This window comes from Pelophylax lessonae (genome assembly GCF_965119305.1).
Source record: "Pelophylax lessonae genome assembly, chromosome: 5".
NCBI lineage: Eukaryota > Metazoa > Chordata > Amphibia > Anura > Ranidae > Pelophylax > Pelophylax lessonae.
In genome coordinates this window covers 90,943,830-90,969,697 of record NC_138772.1, presented here as the reverse complement: position 1 = coordinate 90,969,697, position 25,868 = coordinate 90,943,830, and the positions used below count along the sequence as shown (strand labels likewise).

General features: G+C 44.4%; 1 protein-coding gene across 3 annotated transcripts in view; it reads right to left on the bottom strand.

Annotated features, from left to right (window-relative positions):
• The window catches only part of CREM (cAMP responsive element modulator), a gene marked incomplete at its 5' end in the record, with an annotated part of 38,073 nt that extends 19,384 nt beyond the window's left edge, over nt 1-18,689 (bottom strand). The window contains one exon of one of the 3 annotated variants that reach the window (XM_082257515.1): nt 18,665-18,689. In XM_082257515.1, the coding sequence (XP_082113641.1) occupies nt 18,665-18,689 (25 nt within the window). Of the gene's footprint in view, nt 1-16,300; nt 16,446-18,219; nt 18,427-18,664 lie in introns of those variants that run through there. The other 2 variants (XM_082257516.1, XM_082257517.1) reach the window with 2 other exon arrangements.
• Between the last annotated feature and the right edge of the window lie 7,179 nt (nt 18,690-25,868).

Sequence of the window (25,868 nt, the reverse complement as noted above, 5' to 3'; positions counted from 1 at the left end):
AAGAAAAAGTGACCTAAGTAAGCACACCAGAAATGATATAGCGTGTCCAAACCACTGTCTCCTTTGCTAGACCGCTTGGCCTGCATGTAAAAATAAATACAATAAAGAATAAAAATTTATATACTGAAAATTATCATTACATAAATGCATCTCCAGTTATCAGAATACATTACTTTTTTTTAGTGATCCTTCAAAAAATAACATTCCTGAGGCTTGAAGGGTTTAGGCTGGGTGCTGCATTTTGAAGCTTTTACGGGTGCTGCAGCTGCACAGAGAGGCGCAGGATCTGTAGGAGGAGTTCTGTCCTCCTTTCTGCTGCCAACTGCTGAGACAGAGTGGCGGTAAAGATGAGTGGGTGTCTCACCTGCAGGAGAGGGGAAAGGGCCACATGAAATGGCCTGGTGGGCTGGATTCGGCCCGCAGGCTTTGTGTTTGACACATGTGCTCTACAACATTGGGCCCATATACATATTTGAATTTTGGTTTCTTTCTTGCCTGACGGGTTTTCCAGTTAGAGTTATAACTCACATCAATGTACAATAGCATGGAAATTCATGATTACACATTGATTTCAATGAAAAACATGTCATGCAATAACCCATCCAAAAGTTGCTTGAATTGTGAAATTGAGTTGGTATCCTAGGTGACAAATAGAAAATGAAAAAAAAAAAAAAGGGATGCTCTTACATTTACAAGGCCTAGGTGTTACCCACACATAAAATGTAATTTTAAGGCTTCTTTATCCCAGGTTGCATTAGAAAGCAGATGCTGGTGTGCACTATGTCAGGAGTGGGGCGATTTGCTAAAAAAACAGCGCATCCAACTGTTACTGTAACCTTTGTTTTTCAATGTCACAGTGATGTGAACTAACCTGTGCAGGACCACTTAGTTGGGTCTTGAACTGTCCGGGTATATTTCACTATTCAGGCTGTTGTCCCTTTAAGAGTAACACTTTGAAGGCACGTTAAGTGCTCAATGATTCTCACTCATGCAGGGTGAAGGGTTCCAGGGTAGTCCACCTCTCTAGTTCCAGTGACGAGGACTGACTTTCCTGTACGCTCTTGATTGCTAAGCTTATATTAGGGACTTGCTATTTCAGAGGATTCAAAGGTTTTTGGGTTGAAGGAACCTCCAAACCCTGAGTGAGCAGGGTGAACTAAGGTTGGGATTTATACACAGTTGCCGAGCTCAAAATCCTCCTCTGGACCCCTGAAGCAAACGGGAAACCTTAAACCCCTAGAGTGGACCAGTTTGATGGCAGTGCTCCATTACCTTGTTTTTGCCATTTGAACTGGTTCTAAGCTATTTTGTGTGTGTTTGCTGCAGGTAAGCAGTTTTCTTTTTCTGGATTGTTTAAACCTTTGGTAAAAGACTGGCCCTTTTACAAGCAGCTGGCGGTGGTCCCAAGCCCCCATATGAGAAACCTAATTGTATATTAGGCAAATAGCTTTGTCTGTGCATTGGGACTGTGCTGGCAAAGGCTGTCCAATGCAACTAGTGTGAACAGTCCTCACCACTACATAATAAAGATGAATTGTAGCTTCAGCCAACGACGGATAATCCCATAACGCAACCTTTTACACACATATCAAAAGCTACCAGAAGTCAAAAGTTCATCACTTCCATGGTGAGTGCCCTTTACTCAGTCTCAGTATCCCATGTGAGTTTTGTAAAGTTTTACTTCAGGCAAAGAATTTCACTTCCAAAGTATGGAGAACATTAAAAAGAAACCAAAGTTCTCTGCATGAGAAGAGCCATTGTACTTACCTCTCAGGAGCACATGTCTCCTACCTACCCTTCGTCCCAGAACTGCAGCCTCCAGCAGTGTATTTTGCATTTAACACTTACGGGAGGGTTGGATGCTTGTATCCCCCAACCCGTGCCGTGGCTCATTTCTCTAACACGCAAGTTCCCAACTGTCCCTGATTTGGAAGGACTGTCCCTGACTTCAGAGGCATAACTAGAACCTTCAGCTCCCCGGTGCAAGAAACCATGAAGGGCCCCCCGGACCCCTGGCCGGGGCCCTTCCCTTCAAGCCTGGGGCTCTTTCCACTGATCCTGGAGCCCTTTACTCTCGTTGAGGGGCTCTTTATTACGGTCCCGCAGCGGGACCCTTTCACAAGTTCTGCAGTGGGCCCCCTTCCTACCATCTTGGGGCCTCCCCACGTGGTGGAATGCCAAGGCCCGGTCACAAGTGTGACCTTTGAGATCCTGGAAGTTCACCCACTGGTGTCAGTAGTTGTTATTTTAATTGTATTATTTTATTTATCATTTTATTTTATTAAAATGTCACTGACTATGACTCTGTCCATTCAGAAAAGGAAGGAGCTGGTAAATTACATATTTACCAACCCCTTCCTGGCTCTCTATTGTGACACATCCCCTGCAGCAGCCGGCAGGAGAGGGAAGGGAGCACAGTGGGGGGACCAGGGGAGCACACAGGGGCCCAGAGACAGCAGAACACAAGTGAACTGGATAGGGGGAGTGGCGGGGGAAGCATACAGAGGAACCAATCTCCTCCATTTTCCTCCTGCATCTAAAAGGAGGAAATATGAGGACAGTGATTTCTCTACATGCTGCCCCCGCCGCCCTTCCTATCCAGGTGTACAGGGGAGCTGCACAGGCCCCCTGGAGCATGGGGCCCGGTTGAAATTGCAACCCCTGAAACCCCTGTAGTTATGCCCCTGCCTGACTTGGAACAAAGTCCCTCTTTTTCCTCCTCACTTTGGTCTGATTTATATAGTTGTATATAGAATGCGCTTTTTATCTTTAACAAGTGTTTCCTAGTGCTAAACCTTTCATCCGGTCTCTACAATTGCTGCATTTGTAAATTTCAAAAGCCAGTATAAAGAAATAGCAATTAACAAAATTAACAATTTTTTTTTTTTTTTTTTATAAATCTCCTTTAAGGGGGTGTGTACTCTACCTATATACCTTTTGCTAATAGGTGTCTCTTCTTAAAATGAGGTTGAAGGATTGTAAGAGGTGCATGAAAGTCAGCCAGCCCCCAGTTTGATGTACTCACCTTCCAGTCTGTCACCAACCAAATAAGACCTGTCTCTTGGTACAAAGAACAGGGGTTTAGTTGACACACATTTGCAAACGCATGTGAAAGCTGCAGAGCCACGTCACGGCACCCTGTTTAAATCTGCAGTCCTACACTCTTAATTTAGTGTCCTCACACTGGAGGCACATGGCCGCTAATGGGTGGATGGGGAACAGGTGAGAGGGAGACAGCCCAACCTCCCCCAACCCATCCCCATGCACGACTGGCTATTGTCTCAAAAAGTTCAAATAATTAGGTTAAAATATAACCATGGTGCAAACTGGAGAAGACCAGCTGAAAAGCATTACACCTCCATCCCCTTGGTGGATGCAGTATATGGATAGGAAGGGATTTTATATATGGGGCATGGCCTGTAAAGCACACTGCCTTTGAAATCCCTTATTTCCTTTGGGACTTTATATGAGACAAGCATTGTCTCATATAAAGTCCCAAAGGAAATAAGGGATTTCAAAGGCAGTGTGCTTTACAGGCCATGCCCCATATATAAAATCCCTTCCTATCCATATACTGCATCCACCAAGGGGATGGAGGTGTAATGCTTTTCAGCTGGTCTTCTCCAGTTTGCACCATGGTTATATTTTAACCTAATTATTTGAACTTTTTGAGACAATAGCCAGTCGTGCATGGGGATGGGTTGGGGGAGGTTGGGCTGTCTCCCTCTCACCTGTTCCCCATCCACCCATTAGCGGCCATGTGCCTCCAGTGTGAGGACACTAAATTAAGAGTGTAGGACTGCAGATTTAAACAGGGTGCCGTGACGTGGCTCTGCAGCTTTCACATGCGTTTGCAAATGTGTGTCAACTAAACCCCTGTTCTTTGTACCAAGAGACAGGTCTTATTTGGTTGGTGACAGACTGGAAGGTGAGTACATCAAACTGGGGGCTGGCTGACTTTCATGCACCTCTTACAATCCTTCAACCTCATTTTGTGTTTTGTTATAGGGATGGAGACGCCGGGCAACACCAGCTTGGGTCTCATCTAAAGTCCCACCTAGTCCATTATGTTTAAAGGTGTCTCTTCTTTACATTTCAAAAAGTTGGGAGGTATGCTGCTCTAACTCCACCTCACTAGCAGTAATTTAGGGGTTGGTAGATGGAACAACAGAAAACGACATGGGACACAGGTATGCAAGAGTCCCAGCTGTTATAAGCCAAAGTTACACTGATGATGGCTGCAATGCTGGAGCAAAGAAGTAGGAGACACAGGCCTCCAAAGAGGGGAGTATACAGAGAATAAATCTGGCCATAGAGGAGTCCCCGCTGTCAGAATACAGCTCAGGAGTCCTCTCTCTACTTAGCTTGTGTGAACAGGAGAATACCTTCGCTTTATTTATTTATTTTTTTCAATCAGCCAGTGGGTGATCAACAAACAATCCATAAATGGCCAGCCTAAGAGCCGGTTCACACATGCGCGACCCGACTTTGCCGGGCGACCTGTGAAGTCGCGGTGCGCAGCTCGCACCGCGACCTCGGAGCGGCATGCACGGACTTCATATCATTGAAGTCAATGCAGGTCGCTCCAGGTCGCCCCAAAGTAGCTCAGGACGCTTTTTCTAAGTCGGAGCGACTTGTGTCGCTCCTATTAGAACGGGTCCTGTGCTAATCTATGGGAGGCGACCCGCGGCGACTTGTCAGGCGACCAGGTCGCCTGACAAGTCGCCCCAGTGTGAACCGGCTCTTACAATATCACTTCAAATACAAAGCAGGCCATAGACAGGCACAAATTAAACTGAAAATAACAGCCAGTGTGAATGTGGTGCCCATGCAGTAGTAAATGTGTTCCTCTATATTCCCAGGCAGAGCCGTATTTACATATTTTGCTTCCCTTGGCATTGATTTCCTGATCAAAAGAGTCTTTTGACTCCTCTCAACATCCACTGCACCCCCTTTCACCTAGAGCAGTGGTCTCCAAACTGCGACCCTTTGCTTACCTCTATTCGGCACTTGGGACACTATTCCTCCCACTGATACTAACCATGGGGCAATATTCCTCCCATTGATACCAACCATGGAGCACTATAGCTCCCATTGATACCAACCATGGGGCACTATAGCTCCCATTGATACCAACCATGGGGCACTATAGCTCCCATTGATACCAACCATGGGGCACTATAGCTCCCATTGATACCAACCATGGGGCACTATAGCTCCCATTGATACCAACCATGGGGCACTATAGCTCCCATTGATACCAACCATGGGGCACTATAGCTCCCATTGATACCAACCATGGGGCACTATAGCTCCCATTGATACCAACCATGGGGCACTATAGCTCCCATTGATACCAACCATGGGGCACTATAGCTCCCATTGATACCAACCATGGGGCACTATAGCTCCCATTGATACCAACCATGGGGCACTATAGCTCCCATTGATACCAACCATGGGGTACTATAGCTCCCATTGATACCAACCATGGGGCACTATAGCTCCCATTGATACCAACCATGGGGCACTATAGCTCCCATTGATACCAACCATGGGGCACTATTCCTCCCATTGATACCACCCATGGGACACTATTCCTCCCATTGATACCAACCATGGGTCACTATTCCTCCCATTGATACCAACCATGGGTCACTATTCCTCCCATTGATACCAACCATGGAGCACTATTCCTCCTGCTAAAACCAACAATAGGGAACTTATTTGTCAAACAATGGGGAATTTTTTTCTCCTGTTAAAACAATGATGGGGTACAATAATGCCGGAACATTTTCTACTCACACTGGCCACAGTGTGCGCCCCCCGAAAACCTGAAGGACAGTAAACTGGCCCTTTTGTTTAAAAAGTTGGAGACCCCTGACCTATAGCTAAATTTAGTCACAATTGCTCCACATGAAGGTGGAAACAAAGTAATGAAAAATGATCACAATTTGCACATTTTAAGGCTTGGTACTAAGCCAACTAACCCTGGCGCCCTTGGCACTGGTCTACAAGTGCCATTATTTCACATACAATCCTGTACACAAAAGTGGCACCTTCTCATACTGAGATTTTCCTATAGGCTAAAGCTTGGTACACACTATAATTGATTTATTTTTTCATTCAACCCAGCTATTGTGTTCTGACAGGAGGAACGCCCCCCCCCCCCCCCCAACCACCCACCAGAACCACTGGTCAGTCACAACCAATGTCTCACAACGCTGATCGGATGCTGGTTCTCCAGCATGCCCATTCGACAGAAGCCAGTCGTGAGACCGGCTTCTGTCTGACAGGGAGCTGCACAAACGGCAAAAAGTCGGCCGGTTTCTGTCGAACCAACCACTTTCAGATGATTTTTTGGCCCATGTGTACCTGGCATTACTTACATATTAGGCTGGACACACACTATACAACTTTTGTTGTTAGATTTCCTTCAGATTTACCTTCAACTAAGTAGCACCTGGGTCTGCCTGATTGCATACAAATTGAAAGCGTTTAAGTTTGACCTCCTATTATATGGTTTTGGTAAATCTAAAGGAAAAAAATCTAAAGAAAGTTGTATAGTGTGTATCCAGCTTTAGAAGCATTTTACAAGGAGAAAAAAAAAATGCTATTAACCTTTTTAGTAGAATAATTCCTCTCAACCCAGGAAGAAAACCCAGGACAAAAAAAGCAGCTTCCTAAATTTTTTGTGATCCACACTGGCAACATATTGTTCGACATTAGGAAAAATGCAAATTTATAATTGCGGTGGGAGATTATGCCTCTGGGACAGGTAGATAAAACAGTATTAAACCCAAAACCAAAAATGTAATATATTGCAGCTCATCAATCATTAGAAGTGGTGGCTGTATTTATTTTCTTTTTTTAGGCTTTTCTCCTCTGTTTTCACCTGGTTATCTGGCCGGCAACACACCTCCCGTATTAGGGTTCATGTACACACAGACTAGGTTGACTACTGGAAAAAAAATGCAAAATGTGGCAAAATCTTGCAGACTTTACCGTGAGACTTTGATATACTAACAAATTGAAACCAAAACTCCAGCGCACACTGCAGTTACAGCAACATTTTTTTTTTTTTTTTTTTGAGATAAAGGCTTTACATGAATAAAAGCTGATAATTGTAAAAAAGAAAAACAAATGCAGCCATCACATCAAAGGATTGGTAAACTGCAATATAACGGTTTGCTTTTGGATGTAATACCACCATACAAACATTTACCCAATGGTATACAGACAGCAAAAAAATAAGCTAGCAGAGGTTTTAGTCCATCCCTACTTTACCCGAAACAAAAAAATGTTTTGACAATACATTTACTTTAAGTAATTATTTTTTTTTGTGTGTGAAATTGATATAAAAGGTTTCTTAAGCTAGCCATAGTTGGATTGAAATTTGGCTGGTTCAGCAGGAACTGGTTGTTTTTTTGATCCATCTTGCTGGTTGTATTGAAGTAGATCTATCAGTTGACTTTAGTACAACCAGCCTGTTGTTTTTTTTTTTTGTACAATCACTGCTGGCAGCAATAGCTGCCAGCAGTGATCATTGTACTCTGCCAGTGGGAAAGGTTTCCCTGCGCTCCCTGTGGACAGTACCCAATAGCACTGCAGAATGAATTCCCCCATCAACACTGACTATGTTGATAATAAAATATTAAAACAATCTTTTTTTTTTTTTTTTTTTTCTTTATAGCGCCTTTAAAAAGGTAGCGTTTTATAAAGAAAACACAAGAAATACACAGGATAAAACAAAGGAATAAAGGGGGCAATTACGTGAAAGCTTGTCTAAAGAAAAACGTTTTTAGATTGGACTTGAATGAGTTTAGAGAAGATGACTGTGATGTTCTTTGGAAGTGAATTCCAGAGTTTTGGGGCATAGCACGAGAAGATCATGTCACCCATCAAGTGTTAGATGGTCATTGGGCTGTCTCTCTATACAGTTAGTCCCCTACATACGACCCTTCTAGTTGCAAACTTTCAAAAGATAAGAAAATGCGTTTGCATGTCCAATCGAGTTAGTTCACATTTCTGGTGGTTGTGGTTCTGTGTACTTTACTGTATCTACATTTCAACCTTTTTTTCTATGTATTTGTGGGAAATGTGTTATAAACCTATTACTGGGCCAATTGTGTTGGTTGAGTACCTAGGCTAACTTTGTTGGGCTTCAAAACAAATTGGACTTATGAACGTACTCGCAGAACGGAACTTGTTCATATGTAGGGGACTTACTGTATATACTCAGGCATGATGTCAAACATACTGAAAAAATAGATTTGGGGTTAGCATACTATACACTAAGTTTTTAGTGTTTGGAGGTCGAAGAAAAATTGGACTTACGAACATGCTCTCGAAACGGAACTCGTTCATATGTAGGGGACTTACTGTATACACTCAGGAATGATGTCAAACTAAATAAAAAAAATGTGGGAGTTTACATACACCTTAGGTTTTCAATGTTTGGAGGTCTAACAAAAACATCAGAAACTCAAAATACAGCACTGGGCTTTGAAATGTTTTTAACCTGGCCTACGTAAATCACCCACCATACTGATTTCCATATTCTATGCAAGAAAACCAGTAGATAGCACAGTGCTTTGCAATGTAAACCTTGTATGGGTCAGACTTAAAATTATACAATATATGTCCAGTGCATACATATATACACACACACATACAGTATTATACAGTGACATATACAGTGGGGATCGAAAGTTTGGGCGCCCCAGGTAAAAATTTGTATTAATGTGCATAAAGAAGCCAAGGAAAGATGGAAAAATCTCCAAAAGGCATCAAATTACAGATTAGACATTCTTAGAATATGTCAACAAAAGTTAGATTTTATTTCCATCATTGACACTTTCAAAATTATAGAAAACAAAAAAAATTGTGTCTGCAAAAGTTTGGGCACCCTGCAGAATTTAAAGGCATGCACGGTGCCCCCTTTGCAAGGCTGAGACCTGCCAGTGTCATGGATTGTTCTCAATCATCATCTGGGAAGACCAGGTGATGTCAATCTCAAAGGTTTTAAATGCCCAGACTCATCTGACCTTGCCCCAACAATCAGCACCATGGGATCTTCTAAGCAGTTGTCTAGAAAACTGAAACTGAAAATAGTTGATGTTCACAAAGCTGGAGAAGGCTATAAGAAGATAGCAAAGCGTTTTCAGATGTCAATATCCTCTGTTCGGAATGTAATTAAGAAATGGCAGTTATCAGGAACAGTGGAAGTTAAAGCAAGATCTGGAAGACCAAGAAAAATATCAGACAGAACAGCTCGCAGGATTGTGAGAAAAACAATTCAAAACCCACGTTTGACTGCACGATCCCTTCAGAAAGATCTGGCAGACACTGGAGTTGTGGTACACTATTCCACTATAAAGAGATACTTGTACAAATATGGTCTTCATGGAAGAGTCATCAGAAGAAAATCTCTTCTACGTCCTCACCACAAAAATCAGCGTTTGAACTTTGCAAATGAACATATAGACAAGCCTGATGCATTTTGGAAACAAGTTCTGTGGACCGATGAGGTTGAAATTGAACTTTTTTGCCAGAATGAGCAAAGGTACGTTTGGAGAACAACGGGTACAGAATTTAAATGAAAAGAACCTCTGTCCAACTGTTAAGCATGGGGGTGGATCAATCATGTTTGGGGTTGTATTTCAGCCAGTGGCACAGGGAACATCTCACAAGTAGAAGGAAAAATGGATTCAATAAAATTTCAGCAAATTTTGGATGGTAACTTGATGCCATATGTGAAAAAGCTGAAGTTAAAGAGGATGGCTTCTACAAATGGATAATGATCATAAACACACCTTGTAATCCACGGGAGATTACATCAAGAGGCGTAAACTGAAGGTTTTGCCATGGCCTTCACAATCTCCTGACTTCAACATAATTGAAAATCTATGGATAGACCTTAAAAGAGCAGTACGTGACAGACCCCAGAAATCTCAAAGAACTGGAAGACTTTTGTAAGGAAGAATAGGCAAAGATACCTCAAACAAGAATTGAAAGACTCTTGGCTGGCTACAAAAGCGTTTACAATCTGTGATACTTGCCAAAGGGGGAAGTACAAGATATTAACTTTGCAGGGTGCCCAAACTTTTGCAGACAACATTTTTTTGTTTTCTGTTATTTTGAAAGTGTAAATGATGGAAATAAAATCTAACTTTTGTTGACATATTATAAGAATGTCTAATCTGTAATTTGATGCCTTTTGGAGATTTTTCCATCTTTCCTTGGCTTCTTTATGCACATTAATACAAATTTTTACCTGTGGTGCCCAAACTTTCAATCCCCACTGTACTATGACCCCAGGCTCTAAGGACACACAGATTTCGGTCCCATATTAATTTCCAATTGATCCTCAGAGCACACACAAATATGAAAAAGGACCCTTTCATCTCATTATGTCTTTTGGTGAATACTTCACAGTGTATTGTTTACTGTGTGGATGCACATTTGAGGCCAATTAGACATGAAAAAACACACATACAACACAAATTACAACCTTGACATGTATCTGGACTGAGGCAGTGTTACAGTCTTTCCAACTTGCCCAGAAAAGTATTATTACAATACAGGATTTATACAGCACAACACTTTACAAAATAAAAGGGAGACATTACAGTTACCATACAATTTATAACAAGAGTATTCAGAGCAGAGGCGTAACTAGAACCTTCAAGGCCCCCAGTGCAGGAAACCATGAAGGGCCCCCGAAGGGCCCTTTACTCCCATTGTGGGACCCATTATCACAGTCTCGCAGCGGGCCACCTTCCTGCCGCCTTGGGGTCCCTCATCGGTGGTGGAACTGTGACCTTTGCCACCCTGGTAGTTCCACCACTTGTGTCAGTTTTTCCTTTTTGCTATTTTATCATTTTTTTACCCTCTGATTAGCTTTTTTTTTTTTTTTTCAGACCCCATTGGGGGACTTTGGTAAAATAATCGGATTTTTGTAAGATCTTACCGTAAAATCCTTTTCTCTTAAGCTCATTGACAGACGTAGTCTTCTTGATTCTCAAGAGCTGGGTTATGTTGTCTCCGCAGGAGTAGGACTAGGCAGAAAGACAAAACGTTCTGGCTCCACCTTAGGGGCAGTCCCTGAGGGTATATCCTCCCTCTCTCTGCTACAGGGAATCAGTTCTGTTCTAAAGCAGTAACAGAGAATTTAACCCAACCCAATGATAGAGGGGCGGGTACTACGTCTGTCAATGAGCTTAAGAGAAAAGGATTTTACGGTAAGATCTTACAAAAATCAGATTTTCTCTATCGCTCATTGACAGACGTAGTCTTCTTGATTCTCAAGAGCTGGGACATCCAGAAGCAGTGCCACAAATGAGGGGTGGGATTGACAAAAAATCAAAATCCAATCTAGAAGGCCCAACCGGTGCCAAACTAGAAGTTTTAAAGGCTCATTATAAACAAAGAAACTCAAAAGAAAAATTTCCAACGGAAAAAAACCCTCGAGGCAGACCACTGGTCTCCTCAAATGGCGGCCTGCAAAACCTTGCGGCCAAACACGGCATCAGATGATGCCATTACATCAACTTTATAATGTTTTGTAAAGGTATGCACCGACGACCAGGTAGCCGCCTTGCACACCTGGACCACTGACGCCTGATGGCGAAAGGCCCATCACAAAAAGTGAATCCATCTTGCGAAACGAGTCTGTCGTTTTTAAGTATACCCTGATCGCCCGGACCACATCCAAGGAGTGTAAAGCAAACTCCCGAGGATGACTGACTAGACAGAAAAAAACTGATTCCCTGTAGCAGAGAGAGGGAGGATATACCCTCAGGGACTGCCCCTAAGGTGGAGCCAGAACGTTTTGTCTTTCTGCCTAGTCCTACTCCTGCGGAGACAACATAACCCAGCTCTTGAGAATCAAGAAGACTACGTCTGTCAATGAGCGATAGAGAAATCTCACTTTTAAGACAGAGAAAGGAACTAAGAAAAGATACATCAGTCCCTTTCTCTGCAGCCTCAGCTGCACAGAACGTTTGGAAAGGAAAAGCTCTGTACAGAGCTTCACGTTCATTCACAACCTGAAGTGAAGCATAGGAAACAGTTTACCATGCCTCAGCTATGAATTAAACTAGAAAAAAATAAAAAACAGTCAGTGATCACTATCAATCACTGACTATTATTTAGGACAAGGAAGGGTCAGGTAAATGACAGCAGGACAGCGATGGGGGGGGGGGGGGGGAGCATGTGGAGGAACTGAAGCAGGCATTCAGCAGCTACATTCCGCTGCCCTCCTATTCAGGCATACAGAGGGGCCGCATAGGCCCCCTGGAGCATGGGGCCTGGTCACAATGGTGACCCCTGTACATATAACCCTGGTTCATAGCACCCAACCTGTGAGAGCTTACATCTAAAATAAAGGAGCAAGTGATAGAGACTATGTTAATAACTGTGGGGGGGGGGGGGTGAGCTGATAAAGAAAGTAAAGTTCAGTTGTTAGGTGCAGGTGGGACAGGCTTCCCTGAAGAGAGGAGTTTTCAGGGATGATCTAAAGGTGGACAGAGTAAGGCTGGCCATACACTATACAATTTTCTTGTTCAACTTTCCTTTAGATTTACCAAAACCATGTAATATAGGGTCAAACCTAAACACTTTCAATTTGTATGCAGTCAGGCAGGTCCTTGCACTACATAGTTTAAGGTAAATCTAAAGGAAATTGAATAAGAAAATTGTATAGTGTATGGCCAGCCTAAGAGATAGCTGGACAGTTTGGGGTAGAGAGTTCCAGAACTAGGAAGAGGCTCTGGAGACAAGCATGGGAGGTGGTGAAGATATAATGTAGCTTGGGACAGAGTTGTGGACGGCTTTGTATGTTGTTGTTAGTATTCTGAATTGTATTTGTTGCGTGAGTGAATCCAATGGAGAGATTGGCAGAGGGGGTAGCAGACCCTGAATAGTTGGTAAGGTGAAGGAGTCTGACAGCAGCATTCATGGTGGACTAAAGAGGGATACTCTGTGTAAAAAGGTAGGCCTATGAGGGGGTAGTGGCAAAAAAGTATTTGTACCACTTCTGTACATGGCAGTGCCCTATACTTCATTGTAAGGGGGGTCACTTCTGCACCGACCGCCAACGCAAGGGGTCACTTCTGCACCGACCGCCAACCTATGGGGTCACTTCTGCACCGACCGCCAACGCAAGTGGTAACTTCTGCACTGACCGCTAACGCAAGCGCTCACTTCTGCACTGACCGCCAACGCAAGCGGTCACTTCTGCACTGACCGCCAACGCAAGCGGTCACTTCTGCACTGACCGCCAACGCAAGCGGTCACTTCTGTACTGACCGCCAACGCAAGCGGTCACTTCTGCACTGACCGCCAACGCAAGTGGTCACTTCTGCACCGACCGCCAATCTAACGCAAGTGGTAACTTCTGCACTGACCGCTAACGCAAGCGGTCACTTCTGCACTGACCGCCAACGCAAGCGGTCACTTCTGCACTGACCGCCAACGCAAGCGGTCACTTCTGCACTGACCGCCAACGCAAGCGGTCACTTCTGCACTGACCGCCAACGCAAGCGGTCACTTCTGCACTGACCGCCAACGCAAGCGGTCACTTCTGTACTGACCGCCAACGCAAGCGGTCACTTCTGCACTGACCGCCAACGCAAGTGGTCACTTCTGCACCGACCGCCAATCTAAGGGACTGATAGAAATTTCACCATCCGTGTTTCCCTTCTGGCCATTACTATTATTTGTTACATTTCATGATTATTACATTAACCTCATTCTTTATTTTATTAAAAGTCTCTACAACCTATAGATCAGGTTGATAGACAATACGTATAATAAATTTAGCAGGAGTTCCTCAAGACCTGAAAACTATTTCAAGGGTTCCTCCATGATAAAAAAAAAAAAAAAGTTTGAAAAAGGCAGGTTTAGATCTGCTTTAAAGTAGAACTGTAGGCAAAAGGGGTTTTTTTTTTTTTTTTTGGTTAGAGTCAGGGAGAGTTAGACCAGAAGTGAGAAGAAATCCCTGCAAATTAAAGGAAATTCCTTAGGGACCTCCAGGACAACCCAAAATTTAGGATTTTCTTTGACTTTTAATAACAGTAAAGAGAACAAATAGGGAGGGTGTTCTAATCCCTCTCCCCTCTATCCAAAAATAAAAAGTTTGCCCTTTAGTTACAGTGCTCAGAATGCTTACTCTTTTCTTTTAACATCTATTGGATTCTGACAGATTTTATTGATCGATTACACCGAGACAATATTCCAATGGCTGCCCACTCACAAGGAAGGCTGGTTGTTTGTTATGTTTGTCTTCTGCCAATATCCAGGAGGAGTGGCTATTCTGCATGTGTGGTTTGTTTTGCTCCAAAGGCTAAAGAGGGCGGTACATATGAATGTATTTCCTGTATGCAATACACAGCAAATTCTAGAAGCACTGTGACAACATACTCCATACTTCTGAGCAATGCCATCTGAAATGTCACTATTTATACATCAACCAATACAAATAGCACACTGCAAGAATATCTTATTGCCTTGGAGGCTGTTTACGTAACATTTACAACTTTAGTATTCCCTAAAGGCATATTGATAGAAATATGTAGTAAAGAAAAATCAGATATTCATAGAATATAACTAAATAATAAACAGAAAAACATTATACAATGAAAACACTGTATAGATAATATAGGAAAACTGGTGCGATTGCCAAAACAAGCAATCAGGGTCTTTATATTCCCAGAGTAGATCGAAGAAAGAAAGACAAAACCTAATTGGCTGCTATGGACAGAAGAAATTAGGATTTAAGAATAAAATTATAATATTCATAGAAAATTATGAAAAAAAAAAAAAAAAAAATCGGATTGTTGGTCTAATTTTCCTTGCTGTAGCTTTTACCTACCTTTTTTTTTTAAAGTAATTTTCAAAACATGAAAGATCAAACAGCAAGAACAGTGAGGCTCTTTTTCCTTGTGGTTTATATTTATAATTGGGGATGTGATGCATTTAATAACATTGAATATCTAACATGAAACATTGAAGCAAGCTGAACAAAAATCTGTAATTCTTGCTGAATGACAGTCCCAGCATATGACAAGCAGCTTTCCTCTGTATATAGCTAGTCCAGTAATGTCACATAGCTCATGATTCGGAATCAGAACTGTGCCAACCTCTTGATGACAGATGACAGCTTGCCTTTTAATTTGCAATAAATCCGTTGCTGGAAGCTTTGTCTTACCACGTCTAACCAAAGCCAGATCAACTCACTATCACAGCTAAAGAAGGCAGTATCCAGGCTTGGTGGGGATAAACTGCAGGATCCATCCACTGCATGCTATGGCTGGGATCTGCTGCAACTTTTTCCCCTCCATCTTGGCCTTAAGCTTACCATACACAACACAACATCCTTAAACCCAAGATCAAAAATCTGGGGACTGGTAAGTTGTGTTCTATTACATTTTTGTTCTGGCATTTAAATAACCTTTAGGCTGTAACACCAAAGTACAGCGGTCAGTCAATGGGTTAACTTCTGCAAGAGACAACAAGAACATACAACAAGGGTTTTAACTGCTAAGGGGGGAGGCTGGGGGGGGGGGGGGGGTCATCCAATGTATTGGAAAATATCTACACTCACTGACCAATTAGAATGAAGAACAATCTCTGTTCACCATGTATCCACTAGGCCAGGGGTCTCCAAACCAGTTGTTCAGGAACTACAATTCCCATCATGCTTAATCATGTCTGTGAATGTCAGAGTTATACAATGCCTCATGGGATGTGTAGTTCTGCAACAGCTGGAGGGCCGTAGTTTGGAGATCCATGTAAAAGAGTTAGGGCAGGTACCAGAAGAAGGATGAGCAAATCTCTCAGCAGCCTTCATTCTCAGTGAGCTATGCTGTGCCCATCTATGGACACCCCCTTAGTGCCAAGTCCTTAGCCAGAAATAAGAACAAGAATGCAGCCATCACATCTAAAGACTTGTAAGCTGCAAAATATTACATTCCTGTTCTTTTCCTTAGATTCCCTTTTACCTTGTAACCACTCCAAGCACAGCTTACAACAGTCAGTCAATGGGTTAACTTCTGTGACAACAAGAACGTACGAGTGTCGTCATCACTGACGGGGGGTCATCCAGTATATTGGAAAACCTCTACACCCACTGACCAATCAGAAAGAAAGAAAGAAAGAATATCCTCTTTTGACTATGTATCCAGAAGGAAAAGAAAAAAGTTGGATCAGATCCCAGAAGAAGGATGAGCAAATCTCCCCCAGCTTTCACTCCCAGTGAGCTGTGTGCCCAGCTATGGACACCCCCTTAAGTGCTTACCGTGAAATAAGAAAAGGAATGCAGCCTTCACATCTAAAGACTGTTAAATGTTCTTGCCTTTAGATATTCTTTAAGCCAGAACACCACTCCACGCACAGCTCACTCAATGGGTTAACTTCTGTAAGGGACAACAAGAACGTACGAGTGTCGTCACCACTGGCGGGGGTCATCCAGTATATTGGAAAACCTCTACACCCACTGACCAATCAGAAAGAAGGAATGACCTCCTTTCACCATGTATCCAGCAGGAGAAGAAAAAAGTTGGGGCAGGTCCCAGAAGAAGGATAAGCAAATCTCTCCCCAGCTTTCATTCTCAGTGAGCTGTGTGCCCATTTATGGACACCCCCTTAGTGCCAAGTCCTTAGCCTAAGAAAACCTAACAGACATCCTATCTAATGACTTGTAAGCTGTACTATATTACATACTTGTTCTTGCCTTTAGATATTCTTTAAGCTATACCATTTATAACAGCCACTCAATGGATTAACTTCTGTAAGTGACAACAAGAACGTAAGTCACCATCACTTGATGGGGTCATCCAGCATATTGGAGAATCTCTACACTTACTGCCCAATCAGAAATAATCAATTACGCCTTTTTACTATGTATGCAGAAGGAGAAAGGAAAATTTGGGGTAGGTCCCAGAAGAAGGATGAGCAAATCTTTCAGCAGCCTTTGTTCTCAGTAAGCTATGTGCCCATCTATGGACCCCCCTAAGTGCCAAGTCCTTAGCCTGGAACCAGAAAACGAATGCAGCCATCACATCTAAAGACTGGTAAGCTGCACTATATTGCAGTCTTGTTCTTGCCTTTATGTATTCTTTAAGCCACAACAGTCACTCAATGGGTTAACCTCTGTAGTGCTAAATCCTAATCCTGAAATAGGAAAACTAAAGCCCCGTACACACGTACCGATTGTCGGCCGTAAATATTCGGCCGACGACCGATCGGCCGATTGTAGGCTTGCTAGTATGATGCTTCCGACAGCCGACAGCGTATTTTCGACGGAACAGAATCTGTCGTGCAGGCATTAAAAGTTTTGTATGCCGTCACCAGAACGGCCAATTGTTCGCCAGTCAGTACAGATTTCGGCCGACAGACAGCCGATTAGCAAGACTGGGCATGCTCAGAAAAGAAAAAAGACAAGGAAAGTTAACCATCACATGACATCACTTCGTTCGGCCGACGATCGGTACGTGTGTACGGGGCTTAAAGCAGCCATCACATCTAAAGACTGGTAAGCTGCACTATATTGCAGTCTTGTTCTTCCCTTTATGTATTCTTTAAGCCACAACAGTCACTCAATGGGTTAACCTCTGTAGTGCCAAGTCCTTATACTGAAATAAGAAAACTAATGCAGCCACCACATCCAAAGACTGGTAAGCTGCACTATATTGCAGTTATGTTCTTGCCTTTAGATATTCTTAAAGCTATAACACCACTCACAACAATCACTCGATGAGTTAATTTCTGTAGTACCAAGTCCTTACCCTGGAAAAAAGAAAAGTAAAGCAGCCATCACATCTAAAGACTGGTAACCTGCGCTATATTACGTTTGTGTACTTGGGTTTAGATACCCTTTAAGTGGTAACACAGCAGTGAGTCAATGGGTTAACTTCTGTAAGTGACAACAAGAATGTATGAGTATCTTAATCACTAGTGGGGGGTCACCTAATATATTGGAAAATCTCTACACCCATCAGCCAATCAGAAAAAAGGAATGACCCCATTTCACCATGTATCCAGAATGAGAAGAAAAAAAAAAAGTTGGGACAAGTCCCAGAAGAAGGATGAGCCTTGATGACAGACACCCCTTAGTGGCCAGTCCTATCAGAGAAAGCAAGCAGAGATAAGAGGCATGCAGCATTGGATTCATAGGAAGTAAAGCAGAGAGAGAGGAAGGGATTGGATGGCACTCACCCCACATTTTCCCCCAGCTGAGTGTCAGCTCCTAGGCACTAGCCCTGCACAGTGGATGAGGCCAGGCAGGCAGCAGCAGCATGATGAATCAGAGAGCAGCTCCCACAATCACTGTGTCAGCCCTGGGCTGCTGACGTCAATGTGCATCTTGTTTAGAGTGTAACATTTCCATTTCCCCGGCTGTAACCCGATTCCAGGAAATCACATGACGTCAGTCTTGTCAGCCCAATTAGCAGAAGAATAAACCATTTTCAGGAGGAGGAGGAGGAGGAGGGGCCCCAACAAGTTGCTGACAGGGGCCACGCCTCTCCGCTGACATTTCCTAACACTCCTCTCCTGTCTGAGGCTGGGGGACAACTTGTCTGCAAAGAGCACCGCCCTGTGCTGCGACTTGTAGTTCTCCTTACACACATATCCTACAAGAGATCACAAGCTGCCTTCCTACCGTAATCATCCCCCTCCACTGCCATGGCCAGTCCCAGCCGACACCACCTCTTCATGTGTGCGTCCTACTGCCTGCCGCTGACATCATCGTGACGTCATTGCCCTTGTAAAGCTCATTCATATGAATAATGATCAGGGGAGAGCCGGGGCTGGGCTGTGATGTAACCAATCCCCGGAGGGGGCACACTGACATCAGCAGGGACTGGAGTGTCTGACCTCTGGGACTGATCACTGTCACAGTACATCCCATAATTATTATCCACACATCACATTCACCTCTTACTGTCTGAGCTACAGAAGAATACTTCACAGGAGCTTTACATCTCTATTATGTCACAAAAATCGAGCATTTTACAGCTAAGCCATTCTTAATGTGACACTGCAAAAAAAAAAAAAAAAAAGTTATATTCAAGTATATTCTTAAAGCAGAGTTCCACCCAAAAGTGGAACTTCCACTTATATGTTTCCTCCCCCCCCCCCCCCCTCCAGTGCCACATTTGGCACCTTTCAGGGGGGAGGGGGAAACTGGTACCTGTTTTTGATGGGTATCCTTCCCCACTTCCAGGAGACAGCGTCGCCACGCTGTCCCTCGGAAGTTTGGCCCCTCCTTCTTCCTCAGCCGCCGGGCCAATTACAAAGTACAGCACACTTTGCGCATGCGCAGTAGGGAACCAGTTGTGAAGCCGAAAAGTTACCCTGAATGGCAGAAGCAGCACCCGAGAGCCGCTTCGGGTGCCGCCATCGTGGGAACCTTGGATAGGTAAGTTCTAATATTTAAAAGTCAGCAGCTACAGTATTTGTAGCTGCTGACTATTATTTTTTTTCATGGGGGGGGGGGGGCGGAACTCCTCTTTAAAGTGATTGTACAGTGCCTTGCAAAAGTATTCGGCCCCCTTGAACTTTGCGATCTTTTGCCACATTTCAGGCTTCAACAGTGGCGTACCTAGAGCATTTGGCACTTGGGGCGGATCCTATATCTGGCACCCCCACCTTTAAAATGTAAAAAACACCCACAAAAAGTTGTAATGTTTACAAGAATATTTATTGCACAAATTTCACAGCCCCCCATCACAGTGCCCCTTGCAGTCTGCCCCCCGTCTCTCTAATCAAAGTTCCCCCTTTTGCACTCTCTGCCTCCCCTGCACAGTCCTACCTTCAGCATAAATAGATAGCTAATATTATTAGCAATATGTTTAAGTTTGAGTAAGAGATTGGAGACATGCTAAAGGAGATGGTCAGAGACTGCGGGCATGGTACAAGAGATGGTCCGAGACTGCAGGCATGGTACAGGAGATGGTCAGAGACTATGGACTTGATACAGGAGATGGTCAGAGACTACAGACATGATATAAGAGATGGTCAGAGACTGAGGACATGATACAGGAGATGGCCAGAGACTGCAGACATGATACAGAAGATGGTCAGAGACTGAGGACATGATACAGGAGATGGTCAGAGACTGCAGACATGATACAGAAGATGGTCAGAGACTGCAGACATGATACAGGAGATGGTCAGAGACTGTGAACATGATACAAGAGATGGCCAGAGACTGAGGACACGATACAAGAGATGGTCAGAGACTGAGGATTTGACACAAGAGATAGTCAGAGATTGCAGACATGATACAAGAGATGGTCAGAGACTGAGGACATGATACAGGAGATGGTCAGAGACTGAAGACATGATACAAGAAATGGTCAGAGACTGCAGACATGATACAAGAGATGGTCAGAGACTTCAGACATGACACAACAAATGGTCATAGACTGCAGACATGATACAGGAGATGGTCAGAGACTTCAGACATGATACAGTAGATGGTCAGAGACTGCAGACGTGATACAGGAGATGGTCAGAGACTTCAGACATGATACAGTAGATGGTCAGAGACTGCAGACATGATACAGTAGATGGTCAGAGACTGCAGACATGATACAAGAGATGCTCAGAGACTGCAGACATGATACAGGAGATGGTCAGAGACTGCAGACATGATACAGTAGATGCTCAGAGACTGCAGACATGATACAGGAGATGGTCAGAGACTGCAGACATGATACAGTAGATGGTCAGAGACTGCAGACATGATACAGGAGATGGTCAGAGACTGCAGACATGATACAGTAGATGGTCAGAGACTGCAGACATGATACAGTAGATGGTCAGAGACTGCGGACATGATACAAGAGATGGTCAGAGACTGCAGACATGATACAGTAGATGGTCAGAGACTGAAGACATGATACAGTAGATGGTCAGAGACTGCAGACATGATACAGGAGATGCTCAGAAACTGCAGACATGATACAGTAGATGGTCAGAGACTGCAGACATGATACAGTAGATGGTCAGAGACTGCAGACATGATACTGGAGATGCTCAGAGACTGGAGACATGATACAGTAGATGGTCAGAGACTGCAGACATGATACAGTAGATGGTCAGAGACTGCAGACGTGATACAGGAGATGGTCAGAGACTGCAGACATAGTACAGTAGATGGTCAGAGACTGCAGACATGATACAGTAGATGGTCAGAGACTGCAGACATGATACAGGAGATGCTCAGAAACTGCAGACATAATACAACAGATGGTCAGAGACTTCAGACATGATACAGGAGATGCTCAGAGACTGCAGACATGATACTGTAGATGGTCAGAGACTGCAGACGTGATACAGGAGATGCTCAGAGACTGCAGACATGATACAGTAGATGGTCAGAGACTGCAGACAGGATACAGTAGATGGTCAGAGACTGCAGACATGATACAGTAGATGGTCAGAGACTGAGGACATGATACAGTAGATGGTCAGAGACTGCAGACGTGATACAGGAAATGGTCAGAGACTGCAGACGTGATACAGGAGATGGTCAGAGACTGCAGACGTGATACAGGAGATGGTCAGAGACTGCAGACATGATACAGTAGATGGTCAGAGACTGCAGACATGATACAGGAGATGGTCAGAGACTGCAGACCTGATACAGGAGATGGTCAGAGACTGCAGACGTGATACAGGAGATGGTCAGAGACTGCAGACATGATACAGTAGATGGTCAGAGACTGCAGACATGATACAGTAGATTGTCAGAGACTGCAGACATGATACAGGAGATGCTCAGAGACTGCAGACCTGATACAGGAGATGGTCAGAGACTGCAGACATGATACAGGAGATGGTCAGAGACTGCAGACATGATACAGGAGATGGTCAGAGACTGCAGACATGATACAGGAGATGCTCAGAGACTGCAGACATGATACAGGATAGGCTCAGAGACTGCAAACATGATACAGGAGATAGTCAGAGACAGCAGACATGATACAGGAGATGCTCAGAGACTGCAGACATGATACAGGAGATGCTCAGAGACTGCAGACATGATACAGGAGATGGTCAGAGACTGCAGACATGATACAGGAGATGGTCAGAGACTGAGGACATGATAGAAGATAGAAGAGCATGGGCGAAGCAGAGAGCACTGGAGGAGCTGAAGGGCAGGGTGGGGGGGGGGGCTGGAGAGAATTAAGAGGGAGTTTGGAAAGCATTGTAGGGGGGTTGGAAGGCGCAGGGGGTGGAGAGCACTGGGGGGGACAGGGAGCACTTGGGGGGGCGAGCAGGGAAAACCAGGGGGGTGGAGAGCACTGGGGGGACAGGGAGCACTTGGGGGGCGAGCAGGGAAAACCAGGGGGGTGGAGAGCACTGGGGGGGACAGGGAGCACTTGGGGGGCGGGCAGGGAAAACCAGGGGGGGTGGAGAGCACTGGGGGGGGGACAGGGAGCCTAGGGGGGAGGGAGATGTAAAGCACTGTGGGGAGCTGAAGAGAATTGGGGGGCTAAAGAACAGGGGGGTCTAGTGCACTGGGAGGCTAAGAGCACTGGGGGGGCTAAGAGCACTGAGGGGGGGATTAGGAGCACTGGAGGGGGGAGTTAAGAGCACTGGGGAGCCAGCAAAAGAAGTTGTATAGGAAGGGGATGGGGCAGCTGCATATAGATGAATTGATCTTTCCCTATTCTTCCTGAAGGAGGGAGAGGAGGAGAATCAGTTATTCAGCAGCTGCAGGAAGAATAGGGAAAGATGAATTCCTCTATATGCAGCTGCCCCATCCCCCTCCTATCCAGCACACACACTTGGGCAATGGGCACTCATCTTCTTCCCGCCGAGGCCCCGTCCCTTTCTTCCCGCCGCGGCTCCGCCCCCCCCCCCCCCCCGCTAGCAGCGCAGACTGAAGGAGCTACCACTGCAGCTGCCTTCACACTGCAATATGGGATCTGTCAGAACACGCCAGGCAGGACACTGGTTGACACCCACCAGTGCGTGGCACCCAAGGCGGGCCGCCCCCCCCCCCCCCCCCCCCCCCCGTTGGTACTCCACTGGGCTTCAAACATAAAGATATAAAACTGTAATTTTTTATGAAGAATCAACAACAAGTGGGACACAATCATGAAGTAGAACGAAATTTATTGGATATTTCAAACTTTTTTAACAAATAAAAAACTGAAAAATTGGGCGTGCAAAATTATTCAGCCCCCTTAAGTTAATACTTTGTAGCGCCACCTTTTGAGGCGATTACAGCTGTAAGTCGCTTGGGGTATGTCTCTATCAGTTTTGCACATCGAGAGACTGAAATTTTTGCCCATTCCTCCTTGCAAAACAGCTCGAGCTCAGTGAGGTTGGATGGAGAGCGTTTGTGAACAGCAGTTTTCAGTTCTTTCCACAGATTCTCAATTGGATTCAGGTCTGGACTTTGACTTGGCCATTCTAACACCTTGATATGTTTATTTGTGAACCATTCCATTGTAGATTTTGCTTTATGTTTTGGATCATTGTCTTGTTGGAAGACAAATCTCTGTCCCAGTCTCAGGTTTTTTGCAGTCTCCATAAGGTTTTCTTCCAGGATGGTTCTGTATTTGGCTCCATCCATCTTCCCATCAATTTTAACCATCTTCCCTGTCCCTGCTGAAGAAAAGCAGCCCAAACCATGATGCTGCCACCACCATGCTTGACAGAGGGGATGGTGTGTTCAGGGTGATGATGAGCTGTGTTGCTTTTACGCCAAACAAAACGTTTTGCATTGTTGCCAAAAAGTTAGATTTTGGTTTAATCTATCCACAGCACCTTCTTCCCCATGTTTGGTGTGTCTCCCAGGTGGCTTGTAGCAAACTTTAAACAACACTTTTTATGGATATCTTTAAGAAATGGCTTTCTTCTTGCCACTCTTCCATAAAGGCCAGATTTGTGAAGTATACGACTGATTGTTGTCCTATGGACAGAGTCTCCCACCTCAGCTGTAGATCTCTGCAGTTCATCCAGAGTGATCATGGGCCTCTTGGCCGCATCTCGGATCAGTCTTCTCCTTGTATGAGCTGAAAGTTTAGAGGGACGGCCAGGTCTTCATAGATTTGCAGTGGTCTGATATTCCTTCCTTTTCAATATTATCGCTTGCACAGTGCTCCTTGGGATGTTTAAAGCTTGGGAAATCCTTTTGTATCCAAATCCGGCTTTAAACTTCTCCACAACAGTATCTCAGACCGGCCTGGTGTGTTCCTTGTTCTTCATGATGCTCTCTACGCTTTAAACGGACCTCTGAGACTATCACAGTGCAGGTGCATTTATACGGAGACTTGATTACACACAGGTGGATTCTATTTATCATCATTAGTCATTTAGGTCAACATTGGATCATTCAGAGATCCTCACTGAACTTCTGGAGAGAGTTTGCTGCACTGAAAGTAAAGGGGCTGAATAATCTTGCACGCCCAATTTTTCAGTTTTTTATTTGTTAATAAAGTTTGAAATATCCAATAAATTTCGTTCCACTTCATGATTGTGCCCCACTTGTTTTTGATTCTTCACAAAAAATTACAGTTTTATATCTTTATGTTTGAAGCCTGAAATGTCCCCCGCCCCACAGTTAGAAAACACTCCCCTAGGCTCACAATTAACCCTTTGATCACCCCTAGGTTAACCCCTTCCCTGCCCGTGTCATTATTACAGTAACGATGCAATGATTGCTGAAGTAGTGTCCCTGGTCCCCCCCAAAAGTGTAAAAAATGTCATTTAGGGGTCCGATCTGTCCGCTGCAATGTCGCAGCCCCGCTAAAAATCGCAGATCGCCGCCATTACTAGTAGAAAAAACATAAATAAATATAAATGACATAAATCTTTCCCCTAGTTTGTAGCAGAATACAAATTAGCCTAAAAGGATGAAAAATTTAGACTTTTATTTTTTTTTCTTTTGGGAATTTTATATAGCAGAATGTGAAAAATATTGTTTTTTCTTTTCAGAATTGTCGCTCTTTTTTGGATATAGAGCAAAAAATAAAAATTGCACAGGTGGTCACATACCACCAAAAGAAAGCTTTATTTGTGGGAAAAAAGGACATAAATTTTATTTGGGTACAATGTCACACAACTGCGCAATTGTCAGTTAAAGTAACGCAGTGCCGAATCCCAAAAAATGGCCTGGTCATTAAGGGGGCATATCCTTCCGGTCCAGAAGTGGGTAAATAGCAAACATGGTAAACTTATCTGCTGTATGCAAGGATTTTGCACAGAGCAGCCCTAATCCTCCTCTTCTGGGGTGTCACTTCTGGCTCCTCCTCTTCATCGGGTTCCCCCACGGAGAGAGACACTTTCAATGGGGGCGCGCTCACAAGTCCCGCTGCTGCATCCATTGACACAGACAGCAGGACTCAGCCCCGCCCCCTGTTCTCATGTCACTGGATTTGATTGACAGCAGTGGGAACCAATGGCTCCTGCTGCTATCAATCTATCCAATGAGGACCCAAGACAGTGGCTGGAGTTGCTGGGGTCATGCTCGTCTCTGGAACGTTAGGGTTCAGGTAAGAATAACAGGGGTTTGGGGGCAGCAGCAACCAAGAAGGTTTTTCACCTTAATGCATAGAATGCGTTAAGATGAAAAACCTTGAGACTGTACAACTCCTTTAACCACATCAATACTGGGCACTTTCACCCCCCTTCCTGCCCAGGCAATACTGGGTCCCTCCAATAACGGGCACTTTCACCCCTTCCTGCCCAGGCCAATACTGGGCCCCTCCAATACCGGACACTTTCACCTCCTTCCTGCCCAGGCCAATACTAGGCCCCTCCAAAACCAGGCACTTTCACCCCCTTCCTGCCCAGGCCACTGGGCACCTCCAATACCAGGTACTTTCACCCCCTTTATGCCCAGA